This window comes from Gopherus evgoodei, chromosome 11 (assembly GCF_007399415.2).
Source record: "Gopherus evgoodei ecotype Sinaloan lineage chromosome 11, rGopEvg1_v1.p, whole genome shotgun sequence".
NCBI classification, from domain to species: Eukaryota; Metazoa; Chordata; order Testudines; family Testudinidae; genus Gopherus; species Gopherus evgoodei.
In genome coordinates, this window is record NC_044332.1 from 63,640,923 (window position 1) to 63,666,800 (window position 25,878).

Consider the following 25,878-nt stretch of genomic DNA (forward strand, 5'->3'; position numbering starts at 1 on the left):
TTGTGAGTTCAATCCTTGAAGGGGCCATTTGGGGATTTAATTGGGGATTGGTCCTGCTTTGATCAGGGGGTTGGATTAGATGATCTCCTGAGGTCCCTTCCATCCCTAATAATCTATGATTCTGTGATTACATAGGAAGTCTGTGACTGATCCAGGAACCAAAAGCAGGTGTCTTGACTCCCAGTCCAGCATCCTATCTTTTAGACCAGGGGTGGGCAAACTTTTTGGCCTGAGGGCCACATTGGGTTTCGGAAATTGTATGGAGGGACGGTTAGGGGAGGCTGTGCCTCCCCAAACAGCCAGGCATGACCCAGCCCTTGTCCCCTATCTGCTTCTCGCCCCCGGGACCCCTGCCCCATCCAACCACCCCTTCTCCCTGTCCCCTGACTGTCCCCAGAACTCCTGCCCCTGACTGCCCCCCGCCACCCCATCCAAACCCCCCTCCTTCCGGACTGCCCCCCTGGGACACCTGCCCCAATTAAACTGCCCTGACCCCTATCCACACTCCTGTCCCCTGACCGCCACCCCGAAGTCCTCTGCTCTCTATCCAACCCCCCAGTTCCGTGCCCCCTTACCATGCTGCCTGCAGCACCGGTGGCTGGTGGCCACCCGGCTGGAGCCAGCCATGCACTGCGCAGCATAGAGCACCAGGTCAGGCCCTGGCTCTGCAGCTGTGCTGCCCCAGGAGCTCATAGCCCCGCTGCCCAGAGCATTGCACCTGCAGCGCAGTGAGCTGAATCTGCGGGGGAAGGGCCAAGGGCTAGCCTCCCAGGCCAGGAGCTCAGGGGCCGGGCAAGAGGGTCCTGCAGGCTGGATGTGGCCCACGGGCCGTAGTTTGCCCACCTCTGTTTTAGACTGTTCTTTGTTTCACATTGTTTTAAATGTACTTCTCGGATATGACTTTCAGTATACATCAGCAGATGCCAGTACAGAAAATAAGACCTCATTATTCTGTGGGCCTACACTAATATAAAGCATTTGCAGCATATTAACCTTTAAGATATAACCCATTTTTGAACAGTACAAAGATGAGATGGGATGTAACACAATATGATATGAAAGTGGCTTCTGTCTACAGACACATACACGCATACACACAAACACACAGGGATATAAGAACAGACAATTTGCAACTTTAATATAATAGTAGAGATTTAAAAAGATATATAGGTCAGGTTATGCTTTGCCATGGCAATATCCACGTCTGGGCAGATTTCAGCAGAAAACTCAGTTTCAGCTTAAGTTTCCTGACTAAGTATCCCCATCATTGAGAGGGGAGGGGGGCTAGTTTTCTGGCCCAAGATGTGTGTGTGGTTTGGTGCCATCCAACCCAGTGCCATCAACCCTTGTGGAATCCTGCAGATACTCACACATCTGTGATGGGCCACTCTGAAGCATCTCCTGGTCCTGGCAGAATTGTTCCTAAAATAACTTTGCTGACACAATCTTCTCATTTGTGCCTGGGCCAACCCTTCTCAATGGCATGGAGTAGGCTCTCCAGGGAGCTGATGCTGACTGTCAGCATTACTTTCTGCGGAAAGAATTCCCTAGGGCTAGACAGAGCATTTCTGTCTCCCTTCTCTCTGTGGGAGCCTTGAAAGGAAAGAGATTCCACAGGTTTAGGGAAATAGAGAATACTTCCTCTTAGATTTCAGTCATCTCCTTTCTCACCTGCCCTCACCTCATGCTTTTACCAGTCAATCTTGTCTTCCCTTTTAGGGTGGTGATTGACTAGGGGAAATGATGCAGTCTAAGTTTCAGCCTTTGTTCTGGAGTTGTACAAATGTTTTTCAATGTAGCCAGTTGTTGGTGGGTTATGGAGAATTGAGTATCTGGCCGCTTCTGGCTTCTAACATGAGCCTTGGTCTATGCACTTGCACCGCTTACTGTTTTAATGAATCCTCCATTGCTTCACAAATTGGTAGGAGATTGGGACTTTACTGTGATTGGCTCCTTACACTCACCTTTTTCTAAATTCATCTTGATCTGTCTCTGCCCATGCTGAAACTTAACCTCTAAAAAAAGTTTTGTTTCGTAGGACACGTGTATTCACACACATGTATATTTGTGTACACATACATATATGAATTGAGCATTTTCGTTTCATATTTGCCTACTCTTGCTGCCTTTTACCCCTTCTTTTTCACCCCTTGACTGGTTTAATTAGTTAAATTTTTAAAAAGTAAACTTTTATTTTCGTGATTTTAAAAAAGCATATTTTAAACAGTTTGTATTATGTTGTACAACATAGTGCTTCAGGTGTGCAAAGATGGGAGAGGTGTTGGAGTTGAATCATTGATAAAAGTTTTTTACTTAAGCAAAGGAAGTGAGGCATCTTTCAGCAAGCTAGTTATCCATAATGATGGCTTTAGTTGCACAAAACTGCTCATGTATTGTAAGCAGATCAAGAAAAGGAGACAAGTGATATCTGCTTTGGAATTAATATGGGGATGAGGTGTCTATTGTCTGTGCCATTTATTTAATTGAAGATAAAGTTCTTGGACTGAAGTGTGAACTGAAACTGTGGTCAGGGAATTACATTAACTGCTACTTCCTCCTCAGGATTACCACTGTATATATTTTTAGATCTAGATCGTGTTTGATGAATGGAAGTGAATAAATAAAGTGAATAGAACTCTCTAAGTGAGAATGTTGTTATGGGGTATGATGTGTGTTATTGTTCACTCACCAAAGATTTTTAATGCACCATTTGCATGGGATTTTGTATGACAATCTAGGCTTCTTGAAATTCTGTTCCTCAGAGATTTAAACAGTAGGTGCAAGGCGGTCATATTCTTCCCCTCTCCCAAAGTTTTACTATCCTCACCCTCAGGGTGATTATAAGAATAGTGTGTTGTCCTCTCCACACATTTTTTTGTTTCAATGTGGTTGCATCATTATATTCCCCAATAATTATTGGACCCAATTGAAAAATGCCCATCTTGCCTTTCTTAAAACAATTGTAAAAGGTTATTTCCTGTCTCTTTATTCCTCTCCTTGATCACTCTGCTTAACTAGCACTGGTGTCTTTTGTTTCCCTTTACACTATTGGAGTAAGAGCCTTCTCTTCTGTACCTCCTGCATGGTATGTCTGTCCACTCCAGGATCTTTTAGGACAACATCCTCAGCTGGTGTAAACTGGCATTGCTCTAACTGAAGTCAGTGGCGCTACACCAGAGTGCACCAACTGACAATCTGTTTTCTAATCTCTCTTCAAATCCACTAAAACCATATATTTTATCCCATGCATATAACTCTCAGAGAGAAACTCTCTCTGTTGTTATTTACTGTACACAATAAGAGCTTGATTTATACAGCCCCCCCCACTTTAATAAAACAAATAAGCTTACATGAAGTCAAACTAAGGATCTGAATGAGGATTTCATGTCACTAAGGGTTTCAGGACTGGGGTCTAAAATTGTAAGTGACACTGAATTACAAAATGCTACAGAATGTGTTTATGAATGGGGTTGGTAATGTGTTCTTGGCTTCTTCTGTTGTTAGTTTATTAATAAAGTAAAAATATAGTAACAAATATGTTTTTAAATATACCAACCTTGTAACCAGAGCTGCCATAGAGTGGAATAAAGTTGATGTGCAAGGTTACAGAAAAATGATGGATAATGTAATTTAGGTGAAGTTTTCCCATAAAGTCAAGATCATTGGCTACTTTGCTACTTGTTTCAATGGGACAACTGATGCATAGATTGATTTGATTCACTGACATGGTGTCAGGCTGTCATTAAATGCAACAATAAAGCTCAACGCCTTTAAACATTTTTAGGAAATATGGCAGAGAGAGAGCTCTGCCAAGACGGTTACCACGGCAATGTGGAAGAATGCTGCAGTGACATGCGAGCAGACCATTCTCCTAACTAGTGAAAAATGATGTGCTTTTCATGTGCTTCTCTTTCCATAGGGAGAAGTTGTCTGTGGCTCAGCTGCAGCGGGAAGTTGCTCGAAGTAAGAGTGAAGGGACAATGGTAAGTGTTGGCTAATATCTGTTTTGCAATTCCAGTTGTACCCTTTCTATTTAGGCCTCAGACACATTTCACCTTCCTGAGAGTGGCCACTGAAATATTAGTCTTGCATTAGGCTTAATGATGTTTTTGCCAGTGATGATTTTGGAAAAAAATCAAAGCTATTCCAGAAACACCATTGCCTTGGAAATACTTGTATTAGGCTGAGAAGTAGTCTCCTTTGCCCTGGTGATGGGCTCTGCTGGAAATTCACACTGAGACTCTCGCAAGCATCACTGTGAACCTAAATAGGCAATATCAGATTGAGAGATTAGGTTTGTTTAGTCATCAGTTGCCCCTCCCAAGCTGTGAAAAATGGAAAAATTAAAGTAAGGAAGATTAAAGAAAGAAAAGAAGACCAGTTTGATAACTTTATAAATTTTAAGCTCTTAATTTATTTTTTGCTTTCCGTTGGTTCTGTTTTCCATGTATCAAGCTTGTGGTATGAAGATTGTGAGTTAAAACGGGCATGGCTGGTTTTAGTTAACTATAATGTCAATTGATAGCATGCTTTATTGTAACCCACACACCTCCTGGGTGTGGTGCTCTGTCCCATCTAGTGGCACTGAGACCACTTAGAGAGTGAGAGAGATTAACAAGTCTGCTCGGCTTTTAGCTCACGTGGTAGAGGCTCAGGCACTAGGTTCCAGAGGTCTCAGGTTCAGTCCCACTTGCTGACAACCAGGGTCTGTAAGCATTACGTTATCATACTAAAACATCATTTCTGCCCCAACAATGTATTGACACTGCCTAATTTATTTGAAATCTAGAGGACCTTTCCTATCTGAGAAGGATTCTATTTATCCCTGCCTTCACCTGAAAAGTCTGAGGGATCCACAGGATAAAGCAGACATGTTCAGGATGCCTAAAACAAAACCCAGTTCCCTTGGATAGTGGAGAGTCTGAAATAGTGACCCATATGAGAAGCGCATTTGGGCATGTAAAAACTCCATTAGTCCTGTGATGCAAAGTCTTGAAAACCTTAAAATTTCAACAGTTCCCTTTTAAATATATCTATATCTATCTATATATATTATATATATAAATAAGCCACATTTAATGACTGGTATAATAAAATGAGAGAGATTTGGACGGCATAATTGGCAGCATGCAGATAAATATGAGTTTGATTCTGAAGCTACGGTTTTAATGGAAGCTGAAGCTAGACAAATTCTAATTGGAAACAAGGAGCAAATTTTTAACAGTGTAACTGACACTGTAATTAACCATTTGAGAAAATTACCAAATTGTTGTGATAGGTTCTCCATCACTGACAATTTGTAGATCAAGATTGGGCTAGAGCATATTGTTTAGAAAAAAACATCCAAACAGGAATTAATTCATGGAATTCCAGTGTCCTGTGTTATACAGACAGTCAGACTAGATGGTCATAATGGTCCCTTCTGGCATTATAAATTATGACTCTACTGTATGTATTGGAGCAGGGCTCATATACAAGCTGAGAAAACAAAATACTTTCCAGTGTTAAATCATAATCTAAGAGTCTGTAACTCAGACAAAACTCCCACTGACTTCAGGCCTCAGGTGTATTAGTTTTCAGTATAAATAATTTTACAGAAGTACAAAGTGCTGTTACCTTGATTGAAATGTTTCCTTTAATTTTATAAACTAGTTTTCTTTGTAGGCATAGAACTAACACAGTATCTTAAATGTAAAGTACTTCTTGTGGGATAATTCGAGGTTCTTTAAGTAATATTAACCTTCTAGACCTACCTACTTTTTGAGTACATGTAATTCCAGAGCATGCTTCTCCTACGTCAGGTAGAAAAATCTACACTATTTAGGCTTTGTTTCCATACACGGGGGATGCTAGTTAATTTCAGCCATAACTTATTACCAGCTGTTGTCTCCTATGTATAGCCCAAGGAATTATAGACAGGAAAGACCTGTTGCGCTATCTTGTCCACCCACCATTACAGGAATCGCTGCAGTGGAGATTATTCAGACAGAGCAGTAATTAAAACTAAACATTAAGCATGTGTTTTAGATCCTGTTTAAGATATGATATCTTTGCTCTAAAAATGAGTTATACACATTTGTAAAAATAACACGTGGTAAGCAATAATGAAATGCATCTTTACGAGGAGAGAATGTTGCGTGCCACTCATGGTGAGGTATCCCATCTTTTTGTGAGAGACGAGATCAGGAGGAAACAGTATATGATACCAAGCTATCAGACCCACAAAGGAAATGCATTTTTTGTAAGTCCTTGGCTCCCAGAGTTACGCTATCTCAGTGTTCAATTTATTCCTGGCAGCAGATATACCAGGAAATGCTGAGGTGAAAGGATTAAAATGAAGATTTTTTTTTCCCTCAAGATAAGTCATCTCTTCCAAAAAATACATTTTACTGATATAACACACATTTTTAAACAAGAATGTTATAAAAACTGGTGTGTCACAACTAGAGTTCAGTGAATGTAGGAAATACATTATTTGATACATAGGTTTAGCCTATTTTTCCATTTCATATCTGTGAACAGTTTGATTTGCTTAGATTTATTTATTGTTCACAGTTTTTTTTACTGGACCATCTTCACAAATAATTTCTGATTTGTAGAACTGTCAAATTGCACAGAGACTTTATTCTTAATTATGTTCATTACAATAATGCCTCAGGGACAACCAAGAAAGGAGGCCCCATTGTGCTAAGCACTGTACAAACAGTAGATGGTCCCAGCCTAGAAGAGCTTACAATCTAAACAGACAAGACAGATGCAGGTTAGGGTAGGGGAAAGGGTGAACACAGAAGCAGGGTGAACTACTTGATGGTAGCAAACATTAATTCCATGTGTTGGTTTGTTTGAGGTGGGTGGATTTACTTAAGAGGAGATAAACTAAAAGGAAGGGAAGGGAGTGAGGAGGACTGGGCAAGGGAGAAGTGGGGCAGGTGTAGTGTGAAGCTAAGGTGAAAAGACTGAGGGATGGGAAGTAAGAGAGTTAAAACAAACAGCCAGTCAGCACAGGGCAGAGAAATCCAGGCAGAGCTCTGGAAAGTTGTCTGAATGTCCAGAGATCCTCTAGAAAAGGCCCTAGAAATGTATCTAGAAATTGAAACCATGAATATATATCCAGGCTTCACTTTGGCCCTTACTGCATAATTCTTAACCATGCACATTTAAAGTCTTGAGTTTAAAAAAAAAAATTAAGATGTCAAAGGCATTTTCCTTCACCAAAGAGTAAAAGCTACATTATACTTTCAAATATGTGCATCTCTTATTGAAGCCAATGAGAAATGTGTAAATACACCTCTACCCTGATATAATGCTGTCCTCCTGGTCCAAAAAATCTTACCGCGCTATAGGTGAAACCGTGTTATATCGAGCTTGCTTTGATCCACCGGAGCGCTGCTTTACCGCATTAAATCCCAATTTGTGTTATATCGGGCTGTGTTATATCGGGGTAGCGGTGTATCCGTGATGACAGAATTTTTATTTTCAAATTTAGGAGCTTTAAAGATAATCCAAGTAAGAGTTTATTCCAGAACACAGAAGTATATGGAAACATCTGAAATAATCAAAGAAGTTGTTTCCTCAGACTCATGTAACTTAAAAATAACCAAATAATATTTTACCGAACTTTCATCAAACACCAAAAATAAGAAAACATCTCTTTTGGCTCAGCACAAGACTAAATGTCTTGAACACTGAGTGCCTGAATCAGGAACTTACAATGAAAATGCCTTCTCATCTGTGTGTGTCACTGCAGCAATGTTCTAATTGTAAAACAGTTGTTTTGGAACTGAAAACCTAGAGTGTACTAAAACTATACAAAATGCACCACAGTCTGACTCACATTCATATTCAAAGACAAGTAAAACTTCAAACACTTTTGTGTCTGTTTGTATATATGTGCACTGTAATACATTTGTTTACTAGTCATTTTTATTAGTTTCCTGCATCTAAATACTATAATTCTAACCAACTTTTCTTTAGTTCATTGACCAGTAACCCACACAGAATAAATCCTAGTACTCAATCAATTTATGAAAGTTAAAGTGGTGCAATGTTGTCTTTTATGTCTACATGGGTCTCACTTAGGGTGGGCCTTAGGCTCTGATTTACCATGTTTCCTGCTGTGGATTTAAGTAATGCAAAGTGATTATCATGGCTTCTTCCTTGTATCCATCTATTTCACACCTGCACCCTTTTGTTAGAAACACACCATGTTAACTGAATATGAGGTCCCCACTGAATAGGTTTCCACCCTTCTGTAATCCTCCTGCATTAGATTGATTTATGATGTATCAGATTCTTTGTTAGCATGTAAACCACTAATTAATTTAAAGCCCTCTGTGGAGAAATTAAAGCCCTGGTTAAGATTTTCCACAGGCTCAGATGGTGCTGATAATGGGAAAACAAGTTATATTAATGAGTTTTTAAGTGATCCACACTATTATTCCTTTACAATGAATTTTTAGCATAAACTAGTAGACACTGTAAGTTTAAAAAAAAGGGGAGAGGTGTGAGCTACCAGAAAACAATTCAGTTGTTACTATAAACTGAGTTGTATTTTATAATTTTTGTTACAACTTCCTTGCATTATTTCTTTGTGTATACACAATAATCATGGATGAGAGAGAACAATGATAAAATATAAAACAAACTGGATCTTTACCTAAAACTCAAACCAAATCTTTTATTTATTTATTCAGGTTTGAAAAAGTTTGACTAACTCTTTCTGTGAAATCTTTGTCATCTTCATGTCACTCTGAACTTGTCTGTTCCATCTGGAGGCAGAAGTGCTGAAATACAGAGAGCGGTTATGATCCAAAGCCTACTGAAATCAGTGGGATGTCTCCATGGTTTGAACTTCCTCAAATTTCAGGGAGAGGGTGTGGTTGGTTGCATCCCCCCTTGCTCAGATCTGTGTTCAAACTTGGTGTTCATCTGAAAACTCAAAACAAAACAGATAACGCTGTATACTTTTTTTAGATTCATTCAGGACCAATTATAGTAGTAGGGAATAAAAATGGAAATTAAAGTAAATTCCAGAAAAGGTTCCTTGTAAACATTTTTTTAAATTCAGCATTTCTTGTTCCCTATCTATAGAGAAAGACTTATTGCCCAAAGACATTATAGTGTGGACTAAACTCACTCCATCATTAGGGAGGCTCCTGTTTTTACTCTTCCTCCTTCCTCTCCTGGCTGCCTGTACCTCTCTCCAGCTGTTATCACTATTCTGGCACTCTGTCTCCAGCTAGGGCACTGAATACGTAGCCTTCACCAAGGCTGATATTAATGCTGCTCCATTAATCAACTAGCAGGTAATGCTTCTAAAACCTGTGTGGTCAGCATTTCCAGATAGCCAGCATGTGACACCTGCAATTTCCCTGGTCCTTACCAAGCAGTGGGAGTCCTGAGTTTGCTCTTGAACTTGGGTCTTACACATGGCAGCATAATGTGCTGCCTCCAGCTTGGAAACACTTTTCTGTCAAAGAAGTGATAAATCTGTGCAATAGCCTTGAGCAACTGGAAAGTCTGTTGATGCAGAAGCAGTGAGGTCATTCAAAAATAGATGTTGTTTAGCAGTAAATGAAGTGTTAAAAGATGAGCTAAAAGAGGCTAAATTATCTTTTTGCAATCCCAACATTTACGTCCTTGCATCCAGTAACCCAGCTATCTGTACTTTAATTAAAAAGTAGCACATAATGAGGCAGACTCTCTATTTCCGTTGAAGTTCCTTGACTTGAACTTGAGTTATATTCACTTTTTGTTTAAATATTACATTCTTTCAGGTTTCAGCATGTTGTATTTTGTCATGGAATAGCTGCATGTTTAAATGTATCTCTTTGAACATTAAACACCCTAAAAACAAGATGAAGCCTGCTCATCCATCCATCTTGCTCTTTTTTCTCTGTTAAACGGTCTATTTACACTACTTCTTACCTCCTCATTAGAGCTACATCACATAGTCCTCATGCATGTAGAAACTCAGTGACTTGAATGATAGTTATTATCACTGATAATGAGTGATCAATTTCTTTAGAAGTTTAGCCTAATGCACCTGGACCTCATTAAATTCTGTCCTTCAGTGGGCCAAATGTCCTTATTTACAACTTTGCAACCTTATTGTTAGTGGGAGTTCAAATATGTTTACTGAGAGAAGGATTTGGCCCCTTAATTCTTCATGTTAAATGTGTTCCTTTTTATTTGCTACAAATATACAGATGTACAGACATTTTGTTATTACTGGTAGTTTCTTAAGAAGAATATTCTTCATAATTGAAAAACAATGTTTCTGGCATTTCAGCACTCATTTAACAACAGCAACAACATAAAATAAAATAGCCATAGCTTACTGAGCTTTCCTGACACTAACCTATTGGACGCTTGATAATTGTGTTGTCTCTGAGTCCTTCTGCTCTTCAAAGCCAATTTTTAGTTTTTCCTAGTTAATTAATTTCAGAATTTGGTTTACTCATCAGATTTTTCTATAAGAATGTGAGGAACACGCTGATTATAAATTAATTTACTTTCATTCTATTATTGTTTAAAGTGTAATAGGAATTACGTGAGCACATATGGAAGGAAAATATCCCTGATATGTTTTTCAGTTCCTACAGTTACTGATTCTGGCTTTCAACCAGAAGAGGGAGCTATATTCATTTAAAATAACATCCATAACCCAAGCTCAGTTAAACTACAAACCTTCAGCATATTCAAAGTGGAATATTGGTGACATTGTAGTTCAAAACACCGTGGGACAAATCCTAGTTCATTTGATTTCAGATTTGGACTTAGATTTGGTCTTGTATTGTTAGTAGATCAAACCTCCAATATTTAAAGATCCGTTTTCAACATTCACAATTGTAAAGCATAATACACTATCCTCATTTTCAGTCTTGGTTAGGGAAACAGAGGTGGTAGGCAATAGGATTATTCAAAATATAGTACTGAAAAAGAAAAAACAAACTTTGGTATAAAAGGTCATGTATTATAAGGCCTGAATGGAAAACAGTCAATTTGTAAAAGTACAGTGTGTAAAGTAAATTGCCCTTGGGTGGAAACTGGCGTTTATACATTAGATAATCCATGCAGGAGCCAATCCAGGCAGTGCAGCAAAAGTGCAGGAAGTCTCTCACTATCCATTGGGTATGTTTAATATCCGAGTAGAAGTTGCCTTTAGCATGGAGCCAAATCCCCTTTTATGGCTAGAAACAGATGTATACTGCTCTAGGCAATACCTCACTGGCTAATACACACTAATAACAGTGAACTGTGACCACTTTAATATTTTGAAGGTTAAGCTCTGCAATCCTGAGCTCCCTCAGGCAACGGGACGGATTGGCAATGGGCACATCAGCATTACTGGGTTAATATTTTTACAAAGGATGACCTGAAAATAGCCACTGTTTTGAAATCTAAGGAGAAAGTAAATGTATAAGCATGTTTTGTTAGAATTCCAGAGTACTATGCTGCAAATGGAACTTGATTAATCAGAAGATTTCATTAAATTCTTAAAAAAAAATGTATAAGATGCATAATTTGAATTTGATGCAAAATATAAAGAGAAATCTACTGATAAATAGTGAAATTGCTATGGCATATTTGGAATAAGTTTTTTTTTTTTTAGATCTTCTAGGAAAATTCTTATCCTTTTAGTATGGTAAATTAACCAGTTTGTTCTCTTGGTTAATTTGCCAGAATATTTCTGTGGCATTTATATTAATACAGAAGCAATGCTTTAAACAAAATAATGTGTTCACTGTTTTAACGCTGAGAACGTTCATTCATTTTATTTATTTTAAAACAAACCTTTTTACAGGTACTGTTAATTTCTTGGTTTTTAGCCTTCACACACCCTTTGAGCTAAATAGATGCTGGTGTAAGTCTGTGTAGCTCTGTTGAGTTAAAGCTCTGTAAATCTATGAAGATACCCCGATTTACATCAGCTAAAGATCTGGCCCTTAATGTCCTGGTAGCCTTGTGTCTCAGCGAATACAAGACCTTTTGATTATCACAATAATATATGTACTAACACTTGTCATAGTGTTTGGTTTCTTATCAGTACCACTTCATAGTGAGTTAAATTGGTTACTGATTCATCATGTAATGCATGACAAGAACAACACAGAGGAGGGGACAATGGGATAAATCCTGCTCTACTAACTCAAGCAATAGGTCCCACTGAAGTCAAGTTAGGCGAGCAGGATTTGCTCCAGTGTAGGGAACAAGATCTTTCCATGCCTGTCAACTAAAGGTGAACTGAACTTGTTCTTCGGGCTATTTATTTAATATGTGCTTTGCAAACCTAAGAGACATGCTCACTATCCCAAAGAGGTAACCTTTAGTCTTACAAATGTGACGCAAAAAGAGAAGATATTGAACAGTATGGAGGGAGTGGGCTGTGGAAGAACAAAGGTTAGAGCAAGAAAATTATGTAGTCTTGGCATTGGCACACCTTGTTGGTTCAATTAAATGAACAAATGCAAATCTATATCTTTAAATGAATGGAGCACTGTTGAAAGATGCCAGATTAACTGAAAATCTGTTTACCCAAGAACAAGTGAAGCACAAACAGTGGAAATAAAAGCTTTATCACACTGCCCTGTCCAGGGCTCAGCTCTGCAGCTCTCTGTACTGTGAGAGGGTGATTCATGCTCCATGGCCCATTAAATCTTAGCCTCTCCAGTAATTGTGATAATGCACCCTTTGGTATTCCACTGAATATGTTACAATGAAGATTTCATCACATAGTTTCCAAGTCTGGAATTGGGACAGAGGCATTCTGGTATGCCCTGTGGGATGAGATTGACTATGTCTAGACTGTGGGAATGTCTCTCTGATGTTTGAATTGTATTATTTCCATATCGCTTGGCGTGATGCACTGTGCTTTTGTAATTCTTCTGAACTTTAATAAAAAGTAAAGTACCGTATTACATGATACATACGTCTAATTCTCAGTGCCTTACCCGGCTGTAATCTGCCACCACAGTGACTTCCACCACAGTGACTTCCACAAGCAATGCTTTGTGTATACAATATAATGGTATATGTCTTAACATGGTTAGACATCTACCAAAAATGTTTTTTAAATAGTGGTTTTTTTAGTACTCTTGTTATCAAAAAGTCACAATGGAGTATATTCTCACCACCCCTTTGGGGCACAGAGGGCTTGGGAACTTGGTGGGAGCACACATCCTGCATGATTGTCCCTTTGCGTGCTGTCACGTAAGGTGGGGATGCTGAGCATTTGGCAGGGTTGGGAAGACAGTCCGCAGCCTGAGGAGAAGATTCCTCCCACTCCCTTCTTCCCAGTTTGTTGCTTGTTAGCACCTGATTCAGGAGTTCTGGGTTCAACTTTCAGCTCTGCCACAGATTTCCTGAGGGATCTTGGCAAGTCATTTAATCTTCATGCCGCAGTTCCTTTGTAAACTGGGGGTAATGATGCTCCCTTTCTCCCACCCTTTGTATGTCTTGTCTGTTTAAACTATAAGCTTTCTGGGGCAGGTACTGTCTCTTACTATGTTTTCATACAGTGCCTAGAACAACTGAAATAAATCTAATTTGGGGCCATTAGGTGCTACAGTAATTTAGATGGTTGTGGCCCAGTTACAGGTTGGGCGTTGAAGAATGGATATGATGCAATATGCATAGCCTTCATAAGAACGGGTTTGTGATGTCTGTTTATACTCTGAGTTTGAGAGTAGCATTCCAGTGTGATCCTTCCTATTTAGAAGCTGTTCCTCAAGAGAGAAGTTATCCCCTTTTGGGAGCGTTCTAAGTTTGGCACCTGTTAACCTCAGGCCTGGACCAGTGACTGGCCTAGTTTCCCATTTAAGCAACTTTGTTCTTGACTTCACAATGAGAGCAGGACCTGATTGTGTGATTGTGTCTGGAAATGTAGTGTTATGTAAGGTTGCCTTATGCTTTTGATGATAAATCACTGCAAAAAGGAAAATGTGCAGTTTACTGCCAGAGATTTCATGGGCGGGTGGGGGGAAATACATGTCTTAACTCAAAAGCTGAAGAATCTGTGATACTAAAACTAGATCTTGAATCTTGCAGGTATTTTAAATTAATTCCTTTCATGTACTGGATGTAACATATTAGACTACAAGAAAAAGAAGTGTTCACATTAAGTAATTTGTAGGAGTGGAAATAAAGCTCTTGCTGTATGACAATTTTTTTGGATAATACCTACCATTTGGGTGCAGTCTGGCTCTTCAAAAGGTACAGAAAAAACTTAGCAAAAGTGAGCCTCCAGAAAAAAACATAACTTTATCATAGTCTCCTGAGATAAGGGAGGAGGTGCAGTCCAGAGGCCAATACAGCAAGAAAGCAGAGTTTTCTTAGCCCCAGTGCACATGTTAGAAGACTGGAAATGAGCATACTCTTTGGTCCTTGATTCTTCATTGTACAGACACACAGTAAGAGAGATTCTCTGCCCCAGAGAGCTTACAATCCAAATAAAGACAGATGCAGTATGGGCGTATTATTATTCCACTCTGTCGGATGGAGGACTGAGGCCCAGAGAAGTGACTTACCTAAGGTTATACAGGAAATCTGTGGCAGAGCCAGTAAATAAACCCAGATCTCCTGAAGCCCATTCCTGTGTTTTAATCACTAGGCCATCCATGTTGAGGATACTACTATGCAAGAATTATGAGGCTGGTAAAGTTAATTGGTAATTCATTGGTGGTCTCATTTATTTTGCAGCAACAGTAACAAATGATTCAAGCAAGTAGCTGGAGTACCATTTCTAAATGACAAAGCTGTAAAACCTGCTGCAGGTGTGTCAGACAACACCTCTTAAAAGTGATGCAGCTGGGACACTGTACAAAGCAATTTCACACTTAAAAATTTGTGGATGGTTAAAATGCTCTTAACTGACTCTTAACCTGAAATAAATGTCAAATGTCAATGTCTACAGATTTGTGTAAGACTAAGTAATGGGTCAGAAGAAATGGTCATTTCAAATGATTAAACAAAATGCATAATATATGGCAATCAATAGAGATGGAAATAGCAAAACAAGAACTAAGGGATAGAAGTCTCCTATCTGTGTAGGAATTCTATCACAACAGTGAATCTAACTCAGCCCCTCGAACAAAGAAAAGGGACTGTTTGAACAAATTTTTTAGTTTAACTCCTGCTGCTATTTCATCTCCCAAGGAAACAGGAGGTGGGCCTGGAGGAGCAGAGAACTGTGGGCTAATGAGATAGCAAAAGTATAACTTAGAACATAATTTGGCCCAGGAAATATTGGAAGTATGGGTGGAACTTCAAGTGTAATTATGCTCTGAAAAGGGCTGGGAAAGCTCAGTTGGAGGGGGAGCAGTGGAAGGAAAGTGATTCTGAAAAGTGACATCATGTGACTGCAGTTATATTGTCTCTTAATTACCATATTCAGTTTGCCCAGATTACAAATAAAAAGATGTCCTTTTCTCCCACATACCAGACCTGCAAATTCAGCCTCTATCTGAAAGTCAAGCTCTATTCTTTCTGATGCGTGCATCTTCAGCAATAGTAAAGATTCTGCAATAGGAACTCTTTAAAAAAATCTTGTTGAAGATTGAACAAGAAAATAATCTTTCACATTTCCCCATTGTCCATAGCTGTGATGGCTCTGCAGTGCTCACAGAAGTGAAAAAAATGTAAAAAGTGTTGTTTTCAGAAAATTAAGTAGATAGGAGTGTTGAATCCATAAATGGAGCAATTGAATAAATATAGTGCCATTTTTTACAATTACTTTTCTAAGCAAAAAAGGACTCTACAAATGAACACAGGAAAAATTTAATAAACTGACATGTTCATGAGCAGTACCATAAAGAACCTGGTAAAAGGCTATATGAAAAGGTGGCTGGTAACAAGCTATTGTTTGATATATCAGCTGAGTATGATGCATAGAAATGTAAATGCGAAATCTGTGACATTAGACTACCTCACAACCTTTAGGCTTTGATAACATTGATAATCAGTCTGGGTTTTTTCTTGTGATTGGCACAATAACCTCAGAACCGCTTGATGCTTGCATAGCGTTATAGCTCAGTTATCTGCTTGATAGTGTCTCTATTGGCAGGATTCGCATGTGTTTATATTAAAAGGAAATAACTCCAAAAATTGCATCACATTTATTTCTGTGTGGCATCAGGGCAGCAAACATATGCAGCTTTTACTTTGTAAGAATCTCTATTCATCAATCTTCCTGTCAGAATGATGCAAAGTTCTACAAGTCCACCTTATTAAATCAACTATAATCCTTATAATATTCCTGGTGTCGTTCCCATTGTGTGCATGCCACACACAATGTCTTGCCAGCTCCTGTCTCACCTGTACAGATCCCAAAAATAAAGGTATCTGTACCAACCACAACCTCATTTATGTAGTCAACGTCATATAAGGGTTACTTGTGTTTGTACTGAGTGCAAATGGAATGAGGAAATAATCTTAGGATTGTCTAGGACATGGAACTATTTTGGTTTATCTAAAGTGTCTTGTACCTGCAGCCAGGCATGCCTACAGTATTGTCCTATATATGACTTGTAAGCTGCAGGTGAGACAAGATAGTGAAGCAATTTTAAGGGGAGTGCTCCTTTTGGAGCTCTCTTGCATTTTACCCTACAACGGTTCAGCCCAAATACAGTTATTTGAGCTAAAAAATATGCCAACTGGTTATGGCAAAACCATTCACTTTATGCCATCATGGTAGGTGAAACATGTTCATTTGTTGCATACGTCAGAGAACTTGAGGTGAAAATACTGTGTGCATACTTAGAGGGTGATACACTGTCTTGCATGATGCATCTTGAGGAGACTCACGTGTACTGTTTATTCCAGGTGGTATCTGTAATAGAGTGATCTGCCTCTTAAAGGATCACAGGACCTGGTGCCAGCCAGCGCTAGTGGATTATCAGACCTAGTTGGGAAAGGGGTCAGGTGATTCCTATAAAGGGCTGAGAAAGCTCAGTTGGAGGGGGAGCAGTGGAAGGAAAGCTGGCTCCTGTGACTGGCCCTGAGGGAGGCCAAGGGTTCTGGGCCTCTTCAGCCTATGTTGGTCAGGGGAATAGGTTTGTTTTGTCTTTACTTGGTTTTTGAATTAATAAACGGTGGTCTGAGGAAGAGACTTGAAAAAGACTTGGGCATGATGGTAGTCCTTCCTGGGTTGGAGGGGACAGGCTAGCAGCATACATGGCATTTAATATTCATGTTGTGGTAGCTCCCGGAGGCTCAGTCAAGCTAAATGTATCTTCTTGTTTGAGTTCTTGCTCATGTCCATTCCACGTTAGGTCCATGCACTGTCGCCGGAGATTTTTCCCTCAGTGGTGTCCATTGGGCTGTCTCTAGCACCCTCTTGTGCTGCGTGCTTATGCACTGGTATAAGGGGCACTGCGACCCTCTCAGTTCCTTCTTACTGCCCTTGACAGGTGCTCAAACATCTCCTCTTGCTTCAGCAAGGCATTATTCAGTGGTTTTCTATTCAGCTTAGTTTTATTAGTCATAGTTAGCAGTAGTGTAAATAGTTAGTCAATCCCCCTCTCTTAGTGTAGAGGGGCTCCTTTCACTCTTAGGTCTGAGCATGCCCTTGTTCCTGGGCTTCAATCTTGTGACTCTTGCAGCAAGCCTATGCCAGTGAGTGACCCACACGCCAGTTGTCTGAAATGTCTGGGAGAGGCTAACGTTGCCAGGGCTGGCTCTAGGCACCAGCGCTTCAGCGTGTGCTTGGGGTGGCACTTTCCAAGGGGCGGCACTCCGGCTCCTTTTTTTTTTTCTTGAGGTGCAAAAAGCTGGGAGCCGGCGCTGAATGGAGGTGAGCTGCAGCAGTGGGGGGCACAGGAAGGGCGGCAGGAAGTAACCCCGGGGAGGGGTGCAGAGGAACTGCTCCGCCCTACTCACTTCCGCCTCCTCCCCCGAGTGCACCGCTGCTCTGCTTCTCCCCGCTCACTCCCAGGCAAACCTGGGAGTGAGGGATAGGAGGGGAAATGTGACATGCCTGGGGCGGGGCCAGGGATTTGGGGAAGGGGTGGAGTTGGGGCGGGGCTGAGGGGGGCTGGGGGAAATTTTTTTTGCTTGGGGTGGCAAAAAACTTGGAGCCAGCCCTGCACATCGCACCAGAGAGCGCTAGAGCTGTCCCAGTGAATACCACTAAGGAAAAATCTCCAGAGATGGTGCACGTGCACCTAATGTGGAATGGACATGAGCAGCACATCTTGAAGAACAACTGTCATGGAAAGGTTTGTAATTGTTTTTTCTTCTTCCTCCCTTCCCACTCCACTCTTTTTTCCAAACCCTCCTCCTTCTTCTAGTGCCTTGTGAGAATAGGTGCACTGGACAGACATATCTGTCCTAAAGGACCTTTTGGAAGGTGGTATTTATCCCATTGCAGAAGTTAGATGAAATTCCACTTTAGGGTGATAGGCATCAAAGGATCAGAAATCAGAATCAAGCCCTAAATATCTACAAAAACCATGGTTTCTTCCTCCTGCCCTTCCTCCATATTTCATGCCTGTACTGCAAGCACAGTAAGAAATACTGTTTTGCTGTAATGAGTTATATGGAAGGTACCAGTGTGAAGACAGGCAGCCTACCTAAAATCAGTCTGAATAATTTCAACACTTCAGAATTGTGCTGCCATGGCTAGGGGGCTTATTTTTGAATAGTATCATTCACTGCTAGGAGAATAACTCTCAAGACAATGCTGTAAAGTTCTGGAAACTCTCTGCCTCTTAAATTCACATTTTGAAAATATATCTTGCATGAGAGAAGAATACTGGCTGCGATACGAGTCATTGTACAGCAGCTTGAGGAATCTTTCCCCCCCCGTCTTTCCTTCTGATAACATTTTTACGCCAGATGGGCCGCTCTGAGCTTAGTTTTACAGGTTTAGTTTATCCAAGCAGCATGAATGTAAGCACCATTGGATTTAGTGCTCATACATTATGTTTTGAATAAAAATATTTGTCAGTTAGAGTTGGATACAGTTTGCATTCTGAGATAATTCTGAGGTTGGCTGAGATAATTATATAGTAAGTTCGGGTCAGAATTGTACTAGTGAAGACTGCATGTATAATGCTGTGTAACTGAGGTGATATGAACAGTTAAGTAACCACAATGAGTACTGCTGTCCCTTCCCAGGCACATATCTTGCTATACTAGAGTAGCAAGACCTACTTGCTATACTAGAGTAGCAAGACCTAGTTTTGCTGAGGGCCTTGAGGCTTTACTATAATATGAAAAGTAAGAGCTATTTTTATATAACCTGGAACAAGCAATAATCTGGTTCACTACTTGCAGGAATTCCCCTGATATCAGATGACCTGTAAAATTTGCTGCCAAATGCATATCTAATGAAAGTAAATAGATCATGCGCGTGAAATAAATTAGCATTTTTAAAGTTTTCTTTTGCTCTTCACTTCAACTCTTTGCTTGACCATGTTTATTTCCTACAGTTTTTTCTTATATTGACTGAAGTTCTGCCAGACTTGCAGCAGATATTTATTCCTCTCTTGCTCCGTTAAAGGCAAAGTCAGGGGTGGGCAAACTTTTTGGCCTGAGGGCCACATCTGGGTATAGAAATTGTGTGGTGGGCCATGAATGCTCACAAAATTGAGGATGGGGTGTGGGAGGGGGTGAGGGCTGGGAAGGAGGGGTTTGGGGTGTAGGAGGGTACTCCATGCTGGGACCGAGGGGTTCAGAGGGTGGCAGGGGGGGTTGGAGTGTGTGTGTGGGCTGGCTCGGGGTGCAGGCTCTAGGTGGCACTTTCCTCAATCAGCTATCAGAAGCAGCAGCACATCTGCCCCTCCAGCTCCTGTGCGAAGGCACAACCAGGTGGCTCTGCTGTGCGCCACCCAGTCCACAGGCTCTGCCCCTGCAGCTCCCATTGCCTGCGCTTCCTGGCCAATGGGAGCTGTGGGGGAGGTAATTTTGGGCAGGGGCAGTGTGCAGAGCAGAACCCCCGACCCTGCTCCCTGGCTGGAGCGCTGGAGCAGAGTAAGCCCCAGACCCTGCTTCCCAGCGGGAGCTCAAGGGTTGGATTATAGTTTGCTCATTCTGGACTAAATTCTACTATGTGGATCTCTGTGCAGAAATGAGATATGTTAAATCAATTTGAATCCATCTGTGCCTATCACATAGATCTCAATGTGAAGATACACCAATTAGAGAATTTAAGGACCAACCCTCCACTCATGCTTGGATAGTGTCCAAACAATATCTAACTCCTATCTGGCCTTTATTGCTGTTTGCAAGGAGAGCCCACCCCTATTGCCCTCCATCCTATATTGGGTGCTGGAAAAAGAGCATGTGAGACTACATTACTGTCTGGATCTCATCATCCCTTTGTTCTGTACGCTGCTTCCCTCTTCAGAAGCAGAGTGAAACTGTAAAAAAACAGATCACTTTAATTGTTAGCATCTACTGCTCTGAGCAGCAATGATACCAGCCAGATTCTTAACAAGCTTTACTGGGCTTCTCAGGTGCACTGTGTGCAGCAATAGGGGTAGCGGACATGGCTGGGATCTCTCCATCTCCAGAAGGGAAGACTTCGTTTCTGCTGCTGCAGCTGCTACATAATAGTGTTCCTGAGCAGAACAGTGAAACTCTCAAAAATTGGGTGAGAAAAGGAGGCAGCAGCGAAGAAATGTCTTAAGTTTGATTCATTCCTTTGCCACCAGCATTGGCTCAGTTGCCAAAGAATGTATTCCAACATTCGTGGATGGAAGAGTCCTTTTACTTTTCAGTCCTTGTTCATGGCGGATTATTCCAAACAATTTATGTTCCAAATGGTTCACCTATCTCAAAAAGTCCAGAGATCATGTAATTCCTCAGCTGACCCCCTGGACACATCAGATTTGCTATGAACAAGAGGTTAGGTTTGCTGTACTTGGATGCTAACTATGGTGTTGAGCACGGCGTGAATGTCTGGACGGAGAGGAATACAGCCGACGTTAGAGTTTTGTGGATTGCTGCATTACTATGAGTGAAGGGAAAAGTATGTCTGTCACAATTACTTTTTTTGTGGGCATCAGCCTGGTACCAGAGATATTCCAGTGTTAGCAGAAACTAGAAGGACTCCCAGGCATGTAGCTGATGACACTAGAAACATAGAGTTCTTTTATGTTATTATCCAGCAAGCGAAAAATGAAACACATCAATGCTCCATCTTGGTCAAACCATCCCTTTCGGTAAATCTTAATGTTTGAGTTGCAGATCTGGTATAAAACATTCCTTGAGGTATGTAAGAATTCTGTGTGTCACTGTGGAGGAGTGGACTCACCCCTGCAGCGCCTCCTGCTGGTGAATTCTGGGAATTAGCTTGTTCCAGCTCTGGGCACCCTCTGCAGGCCAGTGGTCTGCCTGTCCTCTGGCCCCCGTGTCTCTCACGGACCCGGTACTCTGTTGTCTGGGGTGCTTCCCCTTGGCAGTCTTAGGGTCTCCCCTTCCCAGAGAACCCTCACTCACTATCCCCATCTTGCCTCAGTATAAGGCTACTGCCAGTCATCGTCTAGCCCCCACGCCCTGGGGCAGACTGCAGTATCAGCCTACTCATCATAGACAAGGGTAGGTTTGGACCTGCTGCATTTGCCTACCTCTGGGCTGCCTTCTGCAACCCCCAGTACCTGTTGGCCTTATGCTAGGCCACAGACTGGGGCTTTCCAGGCTGGAGCTCCCCAGCTCTTCTGCTTTTCCCCAGCCCTGTGCCGCTCAGGTACCCTGTCTCTAGCTCCCTGCAGCCAGGCCCTTCTCCCTCTACAGGCAGAGGGAGACTGTTGAGCTCCTGGCTCCCAGCCTCTTTATACAGGCCAGCTGTGGCCTGACTGGGGCATGGCCCAGCTGCAGCCACTTCCCAATCAGCCCAGCTTAGCAGCTCCCAGCCGCAACCTTCCCCCAGGGCGGTTTTAAGCCCTTCAGGGCAGAGCAGGGTCACCACCCTGCTACAGTCACCCAATAAAATTTGTCAGCCCAAGGAGTGGTTCAGTCACTTATTGGCACTGTGCTGGTACACCACAGTTTGGCTCTTAAGATAGTGATTTGCTGGGCTGTACTGAGTCATGAGTTGTTGATTAAATGCCAGTATGTCACAATCCCTTCGTTCTCATTGTAAATGCTCTACAATCAGACAAATGGGAAATAAAAACTTTTTAACAATGAATGGATTTTTGCACATCATTTCAGAATTCATAAACCTGCCATTGAAACAGGTTATGTTAGTTAAATGAAAACTCACTTTTTTAAACTGAAAAGGGGGTAAGTGATTAGTTTTAAGGAATTGTTGTGCTTGCTTAGCTGTCTTAAAGTGAAACAAGTCACCTCCCGATCACAATGTGTGGTGAAGCGATTAGAGTAATCATCAGCAAATAAAAACTGACATGATGCAGGGAAAAAGGGTTTACGCATTACTTATTACAGTTACTCATTTTGCTATTGATTTAGCCTTATTCTGAACAATTTTTGAATACTAGATTTTCATACAAATTATCTCTGCCCTAATATCTAAGTTTTTATTTGATCTTGAAAAACATTTCATTATGTTTAATTTAAGGAAATGAGATTTCTTTAATTACTGTCTGTAGAAGCTATTAGAAGCTCAATTACATTTTCAAATTCATTTTTGAAAAGCTTTATGGTTTTCAGATAAAAATCCCACGATCTGACTATATGGGACTTTTCTTGTTCACTAAGAAGTCCCCCCGCCCTCCGCCAATGGTGTTCACACATCAAGGAAAGAATGTATTGCTCAGAATGCAAAATTAATTATGCTAGAAACTGAAGATCAGTTCAAGACTTAAAACTTAGCTCTGAGCTATACTGAACAATAAATATTCCCATAAAGAGAAAAGACTGACAAATATATTTACTGTTTCTCTTCGTTTGGTGTTGAAAATGCAATATTGAGACAGATTTTGGAAAGTTCAGTAAGTGAAAATGAGAGGATGGCTACCCAGGGATTCAGATGTCTTGTTCTGTCTACATATTGCCTACCTGTAAATGGTTTATATTTCTGTAGTGGATTATATATTACCACTAGTATGTCTAGAGCAGTGTCTCCAAGAAAGATTGTAAAAGAAGTCCACATAATAACTCCCAGTTTATTAGTCTTTGGAAGACTGAGTGGTTTCAGTGGTGACTCCAATTTTATGTGAGCTGGGTTGCCTGTTTCACATAATTAAATGGCTATTTGGCAGTAAGAGCTATCCCTTTACCCGCCCCTCCTCTCCCGTCACCAACCTGAGTGTTGGCTGTATACCACAGTTGTAGAGAGAGACAGGAAGACAAGTGTTAATTGCCTAGTTCTTCCCTGATAGTTTGTTTTTAATTATTTAAAATAATTTTCACTTTTAAAACAAATGCCACCACAAGCTCAACTGTATATACAGTACTTCTAAATTTCTAAATACAGATTAATTGTACAATTATAATGAAAAAGGAGCTTCAGAACAGCAGTTATTTTGTTGCAGAGTTACAATTAAAATCATACCAGTTCTGTATAAATACAGCTAAATTCAGTCGCTGTCCTGCCACTTGGTGGCAATTTTGAGCTACTGCCTAGTGAGAGCTAGTGTATGCTATTTTATACAGAAATAGTAACTGTAGCAAGAAAACCCTTTAAATTTACTTGAATTGGTTTGAAATAATGCCATCTTGTAAGAATATAAACCGTGCAATCTACGGTCTAATGTCACTAAAATATCAACCAGTAATAATAAAAGTTCTACATTCCTCTCTTACTATTCATCATAGAAGCAAGCAAAACTTAGAGTTTGTAACTACTAGTCACTGAACAAATGTATTTCGTGTTTGCTAATAAACAGAAGATGGGGGATATGTTTAAGCTTATCCAAATTTAAAACAAAAAAATTGAAACCATTTGTTCTGATTTATTAATCATTTGTAGGTGTGACACTCCCTGGGGATACCCAATGTTGTAAAGCACCTTGCTACCATCTGCTCTTAGCATGAGGGAGCCTTATCTGTGCCTGCCGGAGGTCAGCTTCCTGATTCTCCCAGCCAAAGACAATGCAAGCACTCCTCTCTCAGTATGTGCAGGGTTTGCTGCCCCTCATGCAGGCTAGCAATGGGGTGACCAGATGTCCCGATTTTATGAGGACAGTCCCGATTTTTGGGTCTTTTTCTTATATAGGCTCCTATTATCCCCCCCCCCCATCCCCGTCCCGATTTTTCACATTTGCTGTCTGGTTACCCTAGCTCGCAATAGGCACAGTCTAACTCCCGAGTGCTCTGATCACTTCTCTGTGGGGTCCAGCCCCTATCTACTGGACACTCATAGAATTATAGACTCATAGACTTTAAGGTCAGAAGGGACCATTATGATCATCTAGTCTGACCTCCTGCACAAAGCAGGCCACAGAATCCTACCCATCTGCTTCTATAACAACCCCCTAACCTATGTCGGAGTTATTGAAGTCTTCAAATTGTGGTTTGAAGACCTCAAGCTGCAGAGAATCCTCCAGCAAGTGACCCATGCCCCACGCTGCAGAGGAAGGCAAAAAACCTCCAGGGCCTCTGCCAATCTGCCCTGGAGGAAAATTCCTTCCCGACCCCAAATATGGCGATCAGCTAAACCCTGAGCAAGTGGGCAAGACTCACCAGCCAGCACCCAGGAAAGAATTCTCTGCAGTAACTCAGATTCCATCCCATATAACATCCCATCACAGACCAATGGGCATACTTACCTGCTGATAATCAATTACCAGATCCTACCCCTCAGCACAGCTTTGCTTAACACCCAGCACTTAGATTTGTTTATAGAGAAAGCAAGTGTATGTTTAATTAACAAAGAGCAGAGATTCAGATAACAGCAAACAGAACTATTGGAAATAAAAGCTTACATATACAATACAATTGTAACACATTCTTGAGCCTAAACTTAACTCACAATATTCCCTCTGGTCTACCCCAAAGTCCTTCTCACAGTGTTGTTCAGCTAAGACTGTAGAGACCCTCTTTTCATGAGATCAAGCCTACTGGCAATTTGTCTCCCCAGTTGAAGAAAGGCATGGTGTCTTTCTTCACCCTTAGATACACTAAACCAGTTGTTTGTTTTTCATCTCTAAAAAAGTCTCTCCTCAACCCTCACTTTGTTTACTTCTTCCTGTTAATTTTCCTTCTGAAGTTCCCGCAATCCCTTCATTAGTATTTAACTCAGCATGCAAACAGATTTCCATTGTAAGACACACAATACACAATGGGCAGCCAGGGAGATAAATGTCTCCTATATCCTGTCTGGTGGAACCTGACTTCAGGCATGCTATGTCTGAGAGACCTGCCTTTAGTGTAAGCAGGGGAATGGTTCCACTATTGTGGAGAATTTTCCTGGCTTCTGTACTATCCAACTGGAATGGGATCATGAAAGGATCTGAGTCCCTGCCCAAGCTCTCTTTACCTGGATGCCTTCCTGACCTCAAGGACTCCTCTTTCTCTCTTCCATGCAGCAGAGTCCTCATAACTTTGTTAAGGCTGGGTGCAGGATCCCTGGGGAGCTCAGCCCCAAGTCTCATTATGAGCCACTCAGGATGGGGTCTAGGGTTTCCCCACTCCATGGTACTCTCCATCATCACTGTCCACTTCCCTGACCCAGTGATCACTACATTAATTTTAAACTGCACAGTATTTATTAAACAGCAGCTGTAAACAAATAAGGGAAAAACTGAAAAGATTGAAAGATCATGGAACCCTGCACTGTGGGCACAGGGAACACCATAAACATCAGTCTCTGGAACTCAGACTATTCCTCTCATGTCCCAGGCCTCCTTGCCAGGACCTGTATGTGCAATGGTGATGCCATGGGTAAAATAACTATTCTGGTGGTGGCTACACACCCTCAGACTCAACATGGAGGGTCTCTTCTCCCAGTATTGGCCCTCTCTTTGGGTTTGC

General features: G+C 41.1%; 1 protein-coding gene across 3 annotated transcripts in view; it reads left to right on the forward strand.

Moving 5' to 3' along the window:
* Positions 1–25,878, forward strand: part of NCKAP5 (NCK associated protein 5) — a 375,692-nt gene that overhangs the window by 49,156 nt on the left and 300,658 nt on the right. For all 3 annotated transcript variants that reach the window (XM_030580665.1, XM_030580667.1, XM_030580666.1), the window contains exon 2: positions 3,920–3,983. In XM_030580665.1, the coding sequence (XP_030436525.1) occupies positions 3,920–3,983 (64 nt within the window). The remainder of the gene's footprint in view (positions 1–3,919; positions 3,984–25,878) is intronic.